General features: G+C 33.4%; 2 protein-coding genes across 2 annotated transcripts; both read right to left on the bottom strand.

The window, feature by feature from the left end:
- Window positions 1-5,404: 5,404 nt before the first annotated feature.
- Window positions 5,405-8,136, bottom strand: LOC105167441 (zinc transporter 5). Its single transcript, XM_011087159.3, has 3 exons — window positions 7,479-8,136; window positions 5,875-6,024; window positions 5,405-5,710 (listed from the first exon to the last, which is right to left on the bottom strand). Exons 1-3 carry the CDS (start codon window positions 8,055-8,057, stop codon window positions 5,405-5,407), a joined length of 1,035 nt encoding a protein of 344 aa, XP_011085461.1. The 5' UTR covers window positions 8,058-8,136.
- A 3,376-nt stretch (window positions 8,137-11,512) lies between these two features.
- Window positions 11,513-12,343, bottom strand: LOC148787098 (uncharacterized). Its single transcript, XM_088883182.1, has 2 exons — window positions 12,214-12,343; window positions 11,513-12,042 (listed from the first exon to the last, which is right to left on the bottom strand). The coding sequence occupies exons 1-2, from the start codon at window positions 12,341-12,343 to the stop codon at window positions 11,513-11,515; spliced, it is 660 nt and encodes a 219-aa protein (XP_088739308.1).
- Between the last annotated feature and the right edge of the window lie 5,106 nt (window positions 12,344-17,449).

Genomic DNA, 17,449 nt, shown 5'->3' with positions numbered 1-17,449 from the left:
TACTTTAATTATAATTAAATTTAATATTTAATTCAAACAAAAATTGGTATGACACCAAAATAAAGTGAAAGATCCACACTGTTGAAAAAATTCTAGAGATTCTTCACCAACTAATAAGTCGTGCATGGTGATTCCGATCAGATTCTGTGGCGTGCTGGCGCAGGCGTGCCAATTGTAGCTGCATTGGGTCACCTATTATCCCCGTCAGGGCCCAAGGTAGGCTAGTATTCACTACTCTTGAGTCCCTCCAAAATTCCCAGATACACCTTCCTACTTTGGTTGGCTATTCTCGACTGTCCACACTGGACAAGCCGTGGCTTTCTTACTTGGGCAACTCCTGTATCTTATGCGGCGATGACTCTTTGAAGACGCACAACTACCTATTCTTCCAATATCGCTATTCCTGGTACTACCTGGATGAGATTCGACGTCATATACGGGTTTCTTGGCCTAACCGTTCTTGGTCTACTGATGTTACATGGGCTTCGACGCGATGGAGAGGGAGACACATCGTTGATGCAGCCTATAGAGCATTACTTGCTTCTCTGATCTATCACATTTAGATGGAGCGCAACCGACGTCGGTTCGAGAACGTGCGCCGCGATGCAAGTACCCTTACTAGTACTATTCTTCATGATTTTCGAACAGAAGATTATTAGTGCTGAATTACTATTTTCTGTTAGCTCATGTGGTCTATATCGCCTATGGCGGATCCCTTAGCTTGTCGAGGTGAAAGCTCACAATGTCTCATGATTGTAATGTACTTCTGTACTTCTTGTTTATGAAATTTATCTTTACCGAAAAAAAGTGTGGAGCATTCGATATATGTGCATAATCTTTAGTAATTATTTAACAATTAAAAATTTATATAATTTATATTATTTAATTTTACAAAAATAATATATGTATAAAATAATAAGTTAATATAAATATTTTTTGACTTATAAAAATAATTGATAAACAAAGATACTAAATCTTGTCGGAGAAATAAAAAAAACTTATGAGGGGTTATAAAAGAAAACAAGAAAACTTCCAAAACTTAGTTGTGGATAGGCCATGATAAAATGGAGAACTCAAAAAGACAGATCATAATTAAGTGAGATATTAAAAGAATACTCTTTTTTTTTGGGTGAATATTAAAAGAATACTCTTATTTGTACTGTATATTGAGAGAGAGAATAATAAGGGATGTTAGAGTTTTTAAATAATTTGAGTAATTTATCACCAATAAAATTTATAATTTCACATATTAATATTTTAAACTTTTTATTTTTTATTTTTCATTTTATTGGATATTATATTTCATAGAAAAATATAAATTAAATTTATGATTAATTAAAAAATATATTTTTTGGCAGCCATGCTAGGTTGTTTATTGTGCATAAATGAACAACTTTATTACATAGTAAAAACATTATTGAATTAAACATTCAGTTTTTCCATTAGTATTCAATATTTAAAAATATAAATGGTAAATATTTAAAAAATTAAATATGAGATATATTAATTAAAATAAAGTTTATTATTTTCTAAGGAAAAATTAATATTATCAAAAGACAAATGCAAAAACTAAACAAAAATAATAGTTTTTTAACACATATGGATGGAACGGTCTTTAACCAATTAACTTTATTTTAGGAGTAATTTTTTTTGCAAATAATAGCTTTTATCTGTTATATATATTTTTACAAACATATCCACTTCTGATTCCATTACAACTTTCAACTTTCTCTACTAAAATTATTTCTCAAAAAGTAGAAGTTTTTGCAAACACTCAAGTACTGAAATAGCTTTAGGAGCTTCGGCAACCCTAAAACCACAAGACCTCTCCTTGGTGCATTAACCATCCATCAACTACTACTTTTGGAGGTTACATTACACAAATGTCATTTCATATATAATAATTTTGTACTTATAAAAGAAAAAATATAATGTTATTAACCTCACTCCATATATATATGTGCACATATACATTAGAGGTGGTGTTAGTGTAATTTAAGAACTTTTTTGGGAGAAAGTATAATTTTACATTTTCAGATGGGGTTTAAATGTAATTAGCCCTAATCTATATAGAGCATCTTAGGGGTTGTACGCAAACCCCATCATAGTATTTGGATTTGTGTTTTGGAGATAGAGAGAGAAAAATAAAGATAAGTAAGTGTATGTTGAAGATAGATGGTATGTTTGAATTTGTGTTTTGAGGTAATTTAAAATATTTTAAAATAAGTGGTGTAGGTTTGATGTTTGAGTTTGAGAGACAAAAATCACTGTTCATTGTCAAATCATATATCTTATATATATATTTTTATATTAAATACGTATATATATAATATATTATATGTTTAATGTTGTACTTTTGGGAGACAAAAATTACTTTTTATTATCAAATCATGTCTTTTTTATATTTTATATATAAGTGTATAAATATATATTATATAGAAAGTTGAAGAACAAAAAAACACACAAATAAGCTGTAAAAACATAAAAATAAACATTGAGTATGTTTTATCTTGTCTCGGAAAATGCGAAAACATGAATCCAAACATAGTGCATTATTCCGAATTCATTTTTCTGTTTCAAACTCCGATCCATGTTCTACTTCATTCAACCGTCACATGTATAAAAAAATTTTAAAATAAAATACATGATGTCATGTTTATACACATAATATGTGTGTGTTAAATAAAATAGAAAATAAAATAATTCCACATTTCTCTTGTAATATTTTATATTTTTAAGGGGGTAAATGTAATTATAATAAATATTATTCTTGAATAATTATTATTGGATAAAAAATAGTCATTTATAAATCGAAAACTTTCTTTTCACGTTCTATATTTATAAGGTAAAGTCAACACCGTTGTTGCATTTAACTATTAAAGTGTTTGTTAATTTTTTTAGAAAAAGAGTTTATAAGTTGTAAAAATAAAATGTTAAGAGCTTATAATTCTTTAAAAATAAAGTAAGGAATTGCTAATTTATTTTTAAAATCTTAACAATTTTTTTCAAATTAATTACAGATTTATCGTCACTAACATCTTATAAGCTTCCATAATTTTATTTGTCCAACAGCTTAGGACTTATTTTTGAAAGGCAAAATTACATTTTTTATCCTCTAATTTTAGGCCATTAACACTTTTGGTCCTGTAACTTCTCAATTTACAAATTTAGTTTTTTTCTTTTTAACAAACTTAGTCCCTAGCATATCATATTTGGCCCTTTTTTTTTTGACAAACTTAGTTATGTATTGATAATTTTGGTCTTTTTTCACGCTGTAATAGATTTCATTTTTGGTCCCATAATTATAACTTGTTAGGATCTAAATTATTAATACAAGACTAAATTTGTCAGAAAAAGACCAAATATGAGATGTTTGGGACTATGTTCGTAAAAAATGGACTAAATATATAAATATAGTAAGTGACAGGACAAAAATACTAATGACCTAAAGTTACAGGACCAAAAATCTAATTTTGCCTTTTCAAAATATGATCTTATAACTCTAAAAATATTTGAGAAGATGTATGAGTTTATAAAATCTTTTAAATAAGCATAATTAAACACCCTCCTAAAATTTATCTGCATGCCCAAAATAAAATACTGATCAGAGAGTACTTACAGATTATTCAGCAATATGGAACTCTCATGGCAGCAAAGAAAGTTATCAATTTTTATCAACTTAATTAACAAGTATTTTTCGATTATTTTTACTCATTAATTACTTAATTCTTAATCGTTAAAAAATTGAACTATTAGTTACTTTTTTCTTTCTTATACTTAAATGGGTAATTTGCATAACACCCTCTGTATTTTGTTGAAATAGCAATAAATCTCTCTATGTTAATTTTATAGGCAAACTAACCCTTTGTGTTTATAAAATAGAGCAATAAACCTCTCTCCATTACAAAATAATGGAGTGTATAACACTCACCTATTGTGAGAGTGGACCTCATTTTTTAGCCTTTTTCAAAATTACTTTAAGTGTATATAAATTATAAATTTCAAAACTCAAATTAAAATTTATATGCAATATAAAAATAACTTAAAATAATTATATATTATTAAATCAATTAAGTTTAATTTAAATATATTTTATTTATTTATAAATTATACTGATTAAATATCAAAATAGCAAAAAATTAAGGGTAATAGATCAGTAGAGCTGTTATTCTATTCCTCTCTCTGTTCGGAATAGGCAGCTCGGACTTGGTCTTGGCTTACAGATAGGCTTGCAGCCGGGTCTCAGCCACTCTCCTCAAGATGTTAGCTTCGAGCTGCTTCTACGAATCAGCTCTCGCCTCCTCTTTCGAAGGAGGTTCCCCGGTTGGAAAAAAGACCGATTAAAGAGAAAGACCTGAGGGCATTCTCTTTAAGACAACAACTTGCTGAAGCCTTCTCTATTCCCATATCAATTATTTTAAGTTATATTATTTATTACAAATTATATTTAAATTATTTAATATATAAAATTTCAAAAAATTAAATTATTTTTACTTTATTTTTTAAAAAATAGATATTTTATTTGTTTACCTTGTTCTCCATCATTGCGTTGTAGTGGATGGAGACAGAGGTCGCCCTTCTTCTCTGGGAGATGGATCTGGCTACCGCCCCTTCAAAAGGGGGTGGCGAGGACAGCAGAAAGGGGCGATGCGAGGTCCCCCTTTTGTGAGTGGGTGACGGCGACGTCGCCCAGTCACCGATACAGATACATATATATACATTATATTTTATATATATTATATACAATTGTATTATATTTTATATATAAATATATATAAATAAAAAGATATATTTAATTAAATTACTTATGATTTGGACCATTCATTTTTTTGTAATTGAAGATCAATGATTGTTATAAAAAGGGTATAATGGTCAATTCAACAAAAAATTAAGTTCGTTAGGACTTACCTAACGGAATTTGAGGGTATTCAACATTTTGAATAACATAGGAAGTTTTTTTGCCTATTTTTTTTAACATAGAGAATTTCAGCTAAATTTTGAAAACAAAAAGGAGTTTTACGCAATTTATCCTACTTAAAATATATTTCTTCCGACTCCTAAAGATTTGAAATTGAATTTGAGATGCAGAATATTAAAAAGAAAACAAAAAGAACCTTGTTGTATTTATATAATATAAGGGTAATCTTATCTAAATATTTAGTCGTAGAGGGTTAAGAATTACACTTATTAATTTAAGTGGTGAATGTTACATCCGAAATAATTAAAGGGGTAAACTGTATTATATCTAAATTGTTTTTTCTATAAAAAAAAAAGAAAAATATAAATTGAAAAATATAACAATAATTTGCAATAAAAGATTAGAAGCGCAAACATTTGCGTTTGTCTAAATTTGTTTTGGTTTTCAATTTTTAAAAAGAATTAAAAAGAAAAAATTAAAATCGTTTCATGCCCACTTGGCTAAGAGAGACATACAACCAGCACCTAAAAGAAGAGAAGCATTGGCCCCCAATTGAAGCTTTAAATTGGTTTGCATTTTGTGACTCATAAAATCAGCAGAAAGGAGATCAACTAAGGCCATGTAGATCAATATTCCTGCCGATGCCGAGTTGAACACCCCTTCCACGATCAGCGCTGTCGGGCTCGTCTCACTGTAGATGTTGCTTAGTCCGATGCCAACGGCTATGCCTGTCGGGGTCGTAAGGGAGAAGAAAATCGCCATTAATGTTATTGCTGCCGCATCAAACTTGGCCTGTATACATATTTATACTTAGTAAAATTTTGTATTTGTGGCATGTAATTGTACTGATGATCATGCATATCGATAAAAGACACGAATCTCCAAGTGTCGGGATTTTGTGATTTTTAAAGAATAACATAAAAAGACATCTCAGTATGAGTATGATATAATAATACCTGTGTAATGCAACCTCCAAGACCAATGCCTTCGAAGAGCTGATGGAAGGTCAATGCACCAATGAGAGGTCTTATGGTTTTAGGACTGTCCGAAGCTCCTAAAGCAATGCCAATTATTACTGAGTGGACTATGATTCCCAGCTCCAAAACCTTCCACCAATAATATCAACACTGTCATAATCCTGAATTCTACTTATAAGATTACTATGATATAATTAAATCATCCAATATCATATAAAGATTATATAAACCATCAAATCACCCTCTGAAAAAAAAAAAAAAAAAAAGTTACCACCGTGATCTTATTTGTCATATAGAAGTATAATTTTATACTTAAAAATTAGTAGGGTAGTGTCACTAATCATCATTTGTGAGTGTAGAGAATTTTTATTTTTTATATATTAGTTGATGTGACACGCTGTTCCTGTGTATATATAATAAATAATTTTTCACCTTTAGAATATATTATGAATAAGAGTAAAAGATATAAACTAGTACATTACATTAATAAAAAGAAAGAAAGAAAAAAAATAATTTACCATTCAATATAAATTTTGATAAATTGAATAATTTAGTTATTTTATCAAGAATAATATTTTTTACTTCATAAAATATTAGTGGGGCAGTGTCATTAACCGCCGTTTGTAAATGTCGAAGGACTTTTCTTTTTATACTAGTCATTGTGGCACGTCGTTCCTACATTCATATAATAAATAAATTTTTACACTTTAAAATATACTTTAAATAAGAAAAAATATGTAAATCAATACATTACATAATAAAAAGAAAGAAAGAAAGAAATAATGATTGTCAATTAACATAAATTTTAAAAAGTTGAATAAGTTATATATTTTATCAATAACGGCAATTTTGACCTCACAAAAAAATGGCACGATAGTGTCGTTAATCGTTATTTATGAGTGTGGAATGACTTTTCTTTTTATATTAGTAGAGATATAAATTAATACTAGGGATAATTACACTTTCCTTCCCTGAGATTTGGTATAATTACACGAAGACCTCAGTTGGTTTGAGAAATTACATCCAGCACCCTTGAGGTTTGCTTCCGTCTAACAAATAAGTCCCTTCGTTAGTCATAATTCACTAAATTTGCTGATATTAATAGAAAAACTGAATGAAAATAAATATTTACCATCGATTGACTTATTAATGATTTATTGTAGGTCAAATAATTTTCTTTGAACTAAACTACCATTATAACAGTGAAATATAACGCGTGAAGACATATGAGGGTAATTTGGTCATAAAAAGATTTATTTGACCTGTAATAAGTCAGTAATAAGTCAATCGAGGGGTAAATATAGATTTTTTTCCAATTTGTTTGCTAACATCAATAAATTTGGTGAAATTTATCTAATAGAGGGACTTATTTTTTAGATGGAAGTAAATTTTAGGGATACTAAATATAATTTCTCAAACTATATAAGGTTTATGTGTAATTATACCAAATTTCAAAAAAAAGAATTGTTATTATCTCTTAATATTAATATAGATAGATAATCCCAAATGAGGGAAAAAAGGAAAAAAAAAAAAAAAACACTACTTTTGAACTGGTTCAATTTTCTTTCAAGGAACGTAAATACCTGAGAGATGACACGATGACGAAGCAGTTCAGTCTCCCCCGACTCCAACGACACCGCCCCATGCGTAGCATGCGTGTGAACCGGCACCATCCCTTCTTCCTCCTCCTCCTTCTTACAGTTCTTCTTCTCCGCCTGCCGTTGGTAATGCGCCGTCGCATACGTATCCACCATCAATGTCCCGATCGCCGCCACCATAGCAACGAACCCCGCGAACGGGAAATCCTCCCACGGCTTCTCCCCGAGACATGGCGATGTCAGGCTCTCAAACGCATCCGGCAAAACATGAATAAAACCCGTCGACAGAATCACTCCCGCGGCAAACGCCTTCAAGATGAAGAACAAGTTCCTCTCCGGGCTCAGCGCCGCCACCGTCCTGCCCAGCACCGGGAGGCAGACCCCGACGGCGCTGGCGGCCAGGATCGCCACAATGGCAGCGAGCTTGTACTTCAAAGCCCCAGCCCTGTTCCGATCTTCCTCTCCTTTGAGCTCGCAGGTGCATTCTGCCAACACAACCGCCGGAAGGAGAATGATGGAAGCCCAGAAGAAAGTTTTCATTCTAACAGAAGAGGAAATTCCCATTAAATCGAAATCTTGTTGTGGGATTTTACGATCAAGAATGGGTTTGATTTTAAAGGGGTGATTTTAGGAAAACATAGGAGGGATGAAAATGTCGACATATTTGAGAGTTTTAAGGAAACGGGAACATCGTCGTGATCAAAGAACCAAAGACCTTAGTGGAATCGCACTGCAAAATTTGCTTGTGATTTTAGTGCAAAACTGAATTAATATTAAGTGAGAAAAAGAAACATATTAATTCGATTTTATTTATTAAATTTTAGTGAAAAGAATAGTTGAAATTTGATGCATGTATGTCCGTATTTAGAATTGTAATATCCAATTTATATTTTGATAGTTATTTAATTACAATCATATATTTTATGCGTGTTACTTGAGAATAATGAAATACAAAGTATGAGTTTTAATATAACCTATGAAATTTAGCAAAAATACATAGCTAATTTGCTCGTCAAATTCGGGTCCGTTGCACTGTGCATAATTGATTATGAGATAATTAATTTTACAAAAATTAATATTAAAAAATGGATTACGATGTTTAATTTGTTTTTAATAAATAAATTTCAATACCAACCTCATAATTAAGGTAATAAAGGAATTAAAAAAATTTTAATTTCATTCTCCGTTGCTAGGAACATCAACTACTAAGCACCATATTATATTAAAGTTATGATTGGTATATAGGAATGGAGTGATAATAAAATCGATAATTTTATATATGTGATTGGTATAAGTAACAAAAAGAATTGATGATTTCATAGAAATTCCTATTTCCTAATTAGGAAAGGAATTAATGATTCTATCCTAACACGTGAATTATTTATTTCTTGAAAAATATTAATATCTTTATTAATATTACTAAGCATAAAATATTCTTTAATAGCATATATACCACATACTGTTATATTCTACATTTTTTATATTGACGCTAAAGTATGTAAGTAATAAATATTTATTAAAATTATTTAAATATATGAAAACATTCAATAATATATATTATAAATTTATAATTAATTTAAGATTTCAAAATAATATTTCTTAAGTAATAAGACGTTGCTAATTAGTTGGTGTTTTTTTATTTTATTATTTATAAAATATATAAATAAGTAATTTTTAAAAAAGATTAATTTAATTTTTTTTTTCATTTCTTTGATATACAAAAAAGATATATCAAAATCATTCTATTCCTACTTTTATTCCATTAGTAAGTTTATTCTTTATAGCCCAAGACACATACGATGTGAGCCTCATCAACAAATGACCAGTCAACCAAATTTTTCTTCAATTGCAAACTTTTGTATCATAGAGTGCTAAAATCTAAGCCAATTGCTTAGACATTCACGGGAATAAATTGCCAAGAAAATATCAAGAATTAAGAAGGAAATTTCATTCTATTTGCGTAGAAAGTTATCTACAGAACATGTGTCTGCAATCCCATTTATACACAGCAAGAAGTGGTTAACAACTAACCAACTGTTTCTCGTGAAGAAGAGGTCAAAAACGGATAGTAAGAGTCTCACTAGCCAAAATAACGACTTTATAAGTAAAAGAAAAAGACGTGTCCATATGCTGCAGCCTTCTTTCCTTCTTCTTCACTCTGCTCTGAGTCCTTTCAACTCTGTGCAGCTGTTTGATCTTTTCTTCCTTTCAGTTCATGAATTCCAGCAGCCCCCTCGCAAGCTGGAATTGAGTCTCCAGTAACCAATCCCAGCTTGGAGTATAGGTAAGAGAAGGTGTTCCTTGTCAACACCTTTGTGAATAAGTCTGCCGTTTGTTCTTTGGAAGCAAGGTACATAGGCTGAATTAGTCATTCTTTGAACTTATCCCTCACAATGTGACAGTCTATCTCAATATGTTTTGTCCGTTCGTGGAAAAATGGGTTTTCAGTTATATGAAGCGCAGCTTTGTTATCACAATAAAAGGGTTAAAACTTGTATCTGTAGTTCCTTAAGCAGATTATTCACCCATACGATTTCGCACACAGTAGCAGCCATGCTCCTATATTCTGCCTCAGCTGAGGATCTAGAAACAGTAGTTTGTTTCTTTGATTTTCATGAAATAGGGCTAGTACCCACGAAGATGCAATATCCAGTGATTGATCTCCTTGTCCTTTTGCAAGTTGCCTAATCTGCATCAGAAAAGGCTGTGAGATTAAGCTTATTATTTGCTGAGTAAAACAAACCTGATGTGGGGTTCCCTTTCAAATATCTGATCAGGTAAGTTGCAGCATGCCAATGTTCTTCACAAGGCTCTTGAACAAATTGGCTCAATTGTTGTGTGGCAAAACAAATATCCGGTCTTGTGAACTCAAGGTACAACAATCTTCCTATGAGCCTTCTGTATCTGCTTGCTTCTTTCAAGGGCTTCCCTGATTCTAGGGGAAAATTTAGCCCAGGAGACAAAGGTGTTAAAGTTGATTTCCCTTCTTCCAAGCCAACATCTCTTATGATGTCCTGAATGTATTTATTTTGTGACACCATCAGCCCCTTTTGTGATCTGTGAAGCTCAAGACCAAAGAAGTATTGTGCTTCCCCAAGGTCTTTTATAGTAAAGAGATTGTCTAAATATCTCTTCACATCTTCTATTAGGTCTCTTGTTGCTGCAGTAATGAGAACATCATCTATTCCATCTATTTTAAAAGGCAGATGACAGACAGTGTCCTTGCTAGGGTGTCCTAACCTATTATGCCATATGCTAGCTTGTTTGCTTTCCCTTTTTTGATGGCTCAGGTCTTCAACACAATTTTGGAAATGAGCCACATGCTTGGGAGTTTCTTGCTTCCTGCAATACTGATCATGTTTAAGGAGGTATAGCTTTCCTCTCTTATTACCTATAGCAATGACCTTTTTAGTCACAAGGTCCTGCACAAAGCATTGAAAATTGGTAAAGAGTACACTCGTATTACCTGTCTCACATAATGCATTAATATACAGAAGGTTATGTTTAAAATCGGGTATGTAAAGCACATTCTTGAGCATCAATTTATCAGAAACTCTTATGTCTCCTATCTGTTTTATCTGATACATATTCCCATCAGGCAATTTAACAAAATTCATAGTGTTAGGCTTCCTCATATTGTGAAACAGGTCTGGATTCATGGATATGTGAGCTGAAGCACCGCTGTCCATGATCCAGTTTTCTTCAGAAACAGATAAATTTTTATAAAAGAGAGTACCTGTAAAGTTGACAGAGTTTTCTGCATATGTACTGTTGGAATAGTTCTGGGAAAAGTCTGAGCTATGTAAAGCTCTTTTTACCTCAGCCTTGATTAATTCTGACAGGTGGCTTTCATTGTGAGGTGGGCCTTGGTTGTTTCTTTTTCCTTCTTCCATATATGCATTGAATGATCTGTTGAACATAGGCTTGTTTCCTCCTTTTCTTTTCTTTATGAGGTCATCATACCAGTCAGGATAGCCATTAAGTTCAAAAAAGCCCTCTCTCAAGTGCTCTGTTTTCTTTCAGTAAGTGCAGTATGTCTGTTTCTTTTCAGTGGCAATCCTTTTCTTGATTGGATTTTTGAATGCATTATGCTTTCTTGTGTCCATGGTCTGGACAGCCATGACCTCCTCTTTGTCAAGCTTAAGATTCCTCGAATTAACTTCTCTTTGTTTCTCAACCTGCAAGATCATATAATATGCTTTCCCTATTGAGGGCAATGGATCCATCAGTAAAATTTGATTACGAACATGGTCATATGCATCATTTAAACCCATTAGAAACTGAATTAGCTGGGTAAAAGAAATCTTCTCTGCAAATTTTGTTCCAGCTCCGCAGGAACACACAGGTACTGGATTCAAGCTTGTCATTTCATCCCATAGTTTCTGGAGCTTGAAGAAGTAAGCGGCTAAAGTTTTGTTTTCTTGTGAAACAGTACTGACTTCTCTTTGTATTTGATATAAAAGGGGTCCGTTGCTCTGACCAAATTTTGCCTCAAGATAAAGCCAAAGACTTCTTGAAGAGGTTGTGTATAAGAAAGCCTCTGCTATATCTTTTGATATAGAGTTTAGGATCCAAGATACTACCATACAGTCTGTCTTTCTCCATTGCTTGATTTCATTGATGTCTGATTCAGGTCTGAGGCAACTTCCATCTATGAAACCTTTTTTTCATCTTGCGCCAAGAGCAAATCTAATTGATCTGACCCATGTGAAGTAATTACTTCCATCAAAGGGTGTTGTAACTAGGCTTATGCCTGGATTATCCCCTCCTTGTAGCCTCATGTTTTCTGAGAAGTTCTGTTGTTTTGTCTCATCCTGTTTTCCTCCTTCTAAAGGTTTCTTGTCAGCCATAGTAATCCCTCTATCTTTTGGAATGAATATGGATCTTTTTTGCTCTAATACCATGCTAAAATCTAAGCCAATTGCTTAGACATTCACGGGAAAAAACTGCCAAGAAAATATCAAGAATCAAGAAGGAAATTTCATTCTATTTGTGTAGAAAGTTATCTACAGAACATGGGTTTGCAGTCCCATTTATACACAGCAAGAAGTGGTTAACAACTAACCAACTGTTTCTTGTGAAAAAGAGGTCAAAAACGGATAGTAAGAGTCACACTAACCAAAATAGCGATTTTATAAGTAAAAGAAAAAGACGTGTCCATATGCTGCAGCCTTCTTTCCTTCTTCTTCACTCTGCTCTGAATCCTTTCAATTCAGTGCAGCTGTTTGATCTTTTCTTTGATATACAAAAGAGATATATCAAAATCATTAGTAAGTTTATTCTTTATAGCCCAAGACACATACGATGTGAGCCTCATCAACAAACGACCAGTCAACCAAATTTTCCTTCAATTGCAAACTTCTGTATCATAGAGAGCAAGTCAGGGACGACACACACTGTATTGCATATACGAATAAATTGGTTTAAATATATTTTTGTTCATATAATTTCGGTACTTTAGTATTTTTATTCTTTATTTTATAGTTATAAAATAGTTTTATAACTTTTTGATATTTCATAATTTTGGTATCGGCAATATGACTTTATTCAATCAAGTTTTGTAAAATTCGGTATCGAAAGAGCCAAAATTATAAGGCACACGTGATTTCTTTCGTCAATATGTAAAATTCAGCATCGAAGGATAAACACTACAAAAAGAGGCGGGATTTAGGAACGGTTTTCTCTTTTTTTTTTTTTGTATTTGGAACGATTTGCAAGACACCGAACTTATTTGGAGCGGTTTTTGGAACGATTGAAAATTCGTCCATACAAATGGCGTTATAAAAATTTAGGAACGCATCAGGCAAAACTATTCCTATGTGGGATGGGAATTGTAACAATATTACAAAAACGTTCCTAATATTGATTTTGTCAAAAAAAAAATTTAATTGGAATGGTTTTGATGTAATTTGGAATGGCTACATTATTTTTGTCGGTACTTCTGAAACGGTCTTTATAATACTTGTGCCTGAATTTTGAAACTATTTTTAGTTGTATCCTTTCGTCCGCTTTATTTCATACAAACTCCATCCCCTGTTCCAGATCGTCGGGCGTTGGATGACAAGTTCTGAAAACTTCTCCAAAATGCTGATAAATAAGTCCCCGAATCCCTTCTTCATCTTCAACTAAACAACCATCATCACTCTTCAGTCTTTTGATGTGGTTCACTCTCTTATGCTCAATCGTTGCAGCGTGGAAGAATGAGGTGTTTTTATCCCCTAGGTTCAGCCAGTGTTTCTTCCCTTGTTGCTTCCAATATAATTCCTTCCAATATCAGTCAGAATTATTCCATTTTAGCTTCTCCTGGGATAGCTCCTTTTCTAAGGATAATTAGTCTCTCTTCGAGTTTTTAATCCTTTTTCCAATACTATTCTCTCTGGAACAAGTATTCAATTTTTTCAAGTTTGCCCAGCATATGAATAGTCTGGTTAAGAAATTGTCATTGCTTGTTCCTATTGTGTTAGTAGGCCATCTTCTTGTAATGACTTTATTGCAATCTTCTTGTCCAACACGTGCCGCTTTGAACCTGAATGGTTTGTTAACTTGGTGTGACTAAACTTTTGGAGGCTCCATTCAGACTAATAGAGGAGAGATGTTAAACCTGAGCATTTGGAAAAAGTTTCATCCACTGATCACTAGCACAAGCTCTACAAAATTATGTTTAGGCTCGCATGGTGGTTGCACCATGTAAATGGATGTCCTTCGAATCCAAGGTCAAGCAGACCATTCTTTTCTAAAGCTGTCTTGAAATCCTTCATCTGCCAGGGAGGCCGTGTGTTGCCTCCTTCCTTTTCTAAGTTGTCTAGAATTTCATTGAAATCTCCTATACAAAACCATGGGCGACATGATTTTGCATACAGTTGGGAGAGCAACGCCAAATTTTCTTTTTGTCGGCTGCTTTCGGTTCACCATCAATTCCAAACAATCTCCAAACTGGTGACTGATTGTCATATTTAATTGAGGCGTCGATATGGTTCTTCGAGTATGATTGAATGGTGGCATTAATTTGTTTTCTCCACATCAAAGTCAGCCCCCACTCTTGCCAATGGACTCAACACATAAACCATGGATATTTAACGACCATTTAATACCATCGATTCTTCTAGCGTTGCACTTAATTTCTTTAAAAAAAAAAGTAAGTCGGGTTTTAGAGATCGGATCATCTCCCTAAGGACTTGAATTGTCCAATGGGCCCCAAACCCCTAATAGTTCCAAAATAGAGTAATTATTGGTTTCGGCTGGGTTGCTCTACAGTCCTTGCCGCTGAGTTGAAAAAGCTATGTTTAGGGAGTTCCTCGTCCACCATTCTGTGAGTAACATTAGCAATAATATCCAACAATGTAGGGTTAGCATCTAAAGATTTTCTTTTTGTTGACTGAAAGGATACGCCTGATAAGGTGATGGGAAGGTATTGTGATGTTGAGTCTGGGTTGGTGTGATTTCTCTTTCCTTGTGACTAGAGTATTGCTCTGGAATTGGAAAGGGTATTATCAACATCAGTTATGGGGTTAAAAGGCAAGCAGGCGGGGATCTTTTCTGGGAAGGTAAGGGTGTTTGGTATAGTAGGGGAGTAGTAGTTTAAGCCAGGTATTTGGAAAAAACGAGTTGGGGTATCCTCTACTTGATTGATTGGAGCGAAGGGGGCCCTCTGGTGTTTGTCGGATTGGTTGTGGTTTTGGCTATTCGGGTTCGGGAAGACAATGTGAAGCTGGTGATTCTCAGGTACAACATGGATAGGCTTGGTGAGTTTGACACCACTATGACTTTGAATCATGTTCCCCTAAGGTGAATTTGAGGTGTTGTTGAAAGAGTGATGTGAGGAAGACGCCTCTGAGAAATTACCAAATACCGAAGGGCCTTTAGATTGACTCAGTAGTGAAGGTAGGTCGTTGTGTGCTTCTAACATATCCTTGAGAATTGGAAGCTTCTAGTATGTTCCTGGAATTGTGTGGATGAGGAGCTTGGAGCCATGGACCAAAGGGTATCCTCCTCTGGATTAATAAAATCTAGTCGAAGCTACTTCTCATAGGATTTCGCCAGATGTCCTAAACAACCACATAGGTAGCAGAAATTTAGTAGTTTCTCATATGTAAAAGAGATTAATTGTTCATCCCCAACAATCGTCACGGATTCGAAGGACTCTTCTAATAGGCTTGGTGATGTTTAAATTGACTCTGATTCTCAACGAGGCACCCAATAAACCAGTGGAATGATCTATATCAATATCCTTGAATTGCCCGATTTGATTGCCCATGAAACGTGTGATATCCTTATTCATCTTTCGAATGGCAAATCGTGAATGTAAGCGTGAAAATCACACCACCAAGTCCAATGTCACCGGATTCTCTTATGCGGCCACTTAATTTAGCACTAGGAGTTTTTTCTCATAAGCCCAAAGAGAGTTGTCAAATACTCAGGTTCTATCCATATGATTATCTAATCGGAATAGAACACGGTTTCCCTCTATCATCTGTATGTTAAGCCCTCTAATTGGATTAAAAGCCATGGTGATTGTGGGCCGAAAAGCTTCGAAGAAAGATTTATGCGACAAAAGTCTACCCACCATACAGAATCCTGGCAGATCTGAATCTCCATGCCACAGACCTAGGGGGATCTCAACACCATCTGCCTCATCCGGAGACAGTGAAAGGTGTCTCCCGAGTTTTGAGATTTCACAATCCATAGCCCCAGATCGTACTAGGGCTGGCCTAAGTTTGTATCAAACAGAGTGGAAAAGACAATTAAGTAGATCTACTGTACCCTGAGTGAAAACCAAAAAAGCATAAAATCAAAGTATCAACCCTATCAAGGATCATGAAAGAAAGCGAGAGTAAGAGATAAGGAAAAAGGAGAAAATAAATAGATTAAGGGGGAATTAGCATCCATGAAGCTCGTAAGCATCGGAATAAATACCAGTGTATGATAGTGATGGTGAAACCTCGAAAGGGATAAAACCAAAAACAGCAAGGAAGGTCTCTGTTATGGCTATCCTAAAGACACACTCTCAAGAAGTAAGAAGAAAAATAGATCTCTCTTAACAAGAGAAAAAAGCTACCATAACGAGAGAAAAAAAATCCCGATCTTGCATTACTACACATTTGAATACAAATTGAATATTATAGCGAATCAATTTAGCAGGCCAAGCACACAGACTATTATTACATAAACGTAATGACAACCATTGTTAGGAACATGACCAACAAATGGAATCAAATGTCCAGCAATAATAACCTATCAACACCATGTGTCAACAGTTGTATTGGGTAAAGACAGTCACAATTGTCGTCACATGCACATCACATGTCCAAGGAACCACCTTAAGCAACTTCCTACCTGTGAATTGTTAGCTTCACTTACGTGGTACCAAGTGTTTGTCAAATGTTAGTATATATTGCATTTTAATATTTAAATTATAACATATAGCTCTTCATATTCCATGAATTGATGTTGAGATTAGTAGTATTGATGGATGATTATGGTCATAATATTTGTAATATTTCTTCTTAAATACCATCATCCCACTACTACACCATATTCATACATATTACTAGCAATTTATCCCCACTATCTCTGTAACTCATCACATAATTGTCCACTGATTCATATTAAAATAATGGATGATTTTTACACCTATAATAGGGAGCATCATTCTTTTTTTTTATACACACATATACACATATACTACATACGATTATTCTATAAGAGAGTTATATTTGTTGTAGGAAGGTATTTTTTTTTTTTTTTTTGTGGAGCTTTGGACTCTACTACTTATCTAGAGTGAGAGATCATATGATGTTGTCGGGCCGTTGTATCTTACAGTGGACAAGTTAAGAGTGATACTGCTAGACCAATGAGAATATTTTGGTGCAGTGGGTTTGAATCTCCTTAAATAGAGCGAGATATTCACACCTCAACTTGAAGATTTGTTTTTATTTTTTCAACTGCAACTATTATTA

This window comes from Sesamum indicum, linkage group LG8 (genome assembly GCF_026168435.1).
Source record: "Sesamum indicum cultivar Baizhima isolate 11 linkage group LG8, ASM2616843v1, whole genome shotgun sequence".
Classification (NCBI taxonomy): Eukaryota; Viridiplantae; Streptophyta; class Magnoliopsida; order Lamiales; family Pedaliaceae; genus Sesamum; species Sesamum indicum.
The sequence above is the reverse complement of the archived record's forward strand: the minus strand, read 5'-3'. Positions and strand labels throughout refer to the sequence as shown.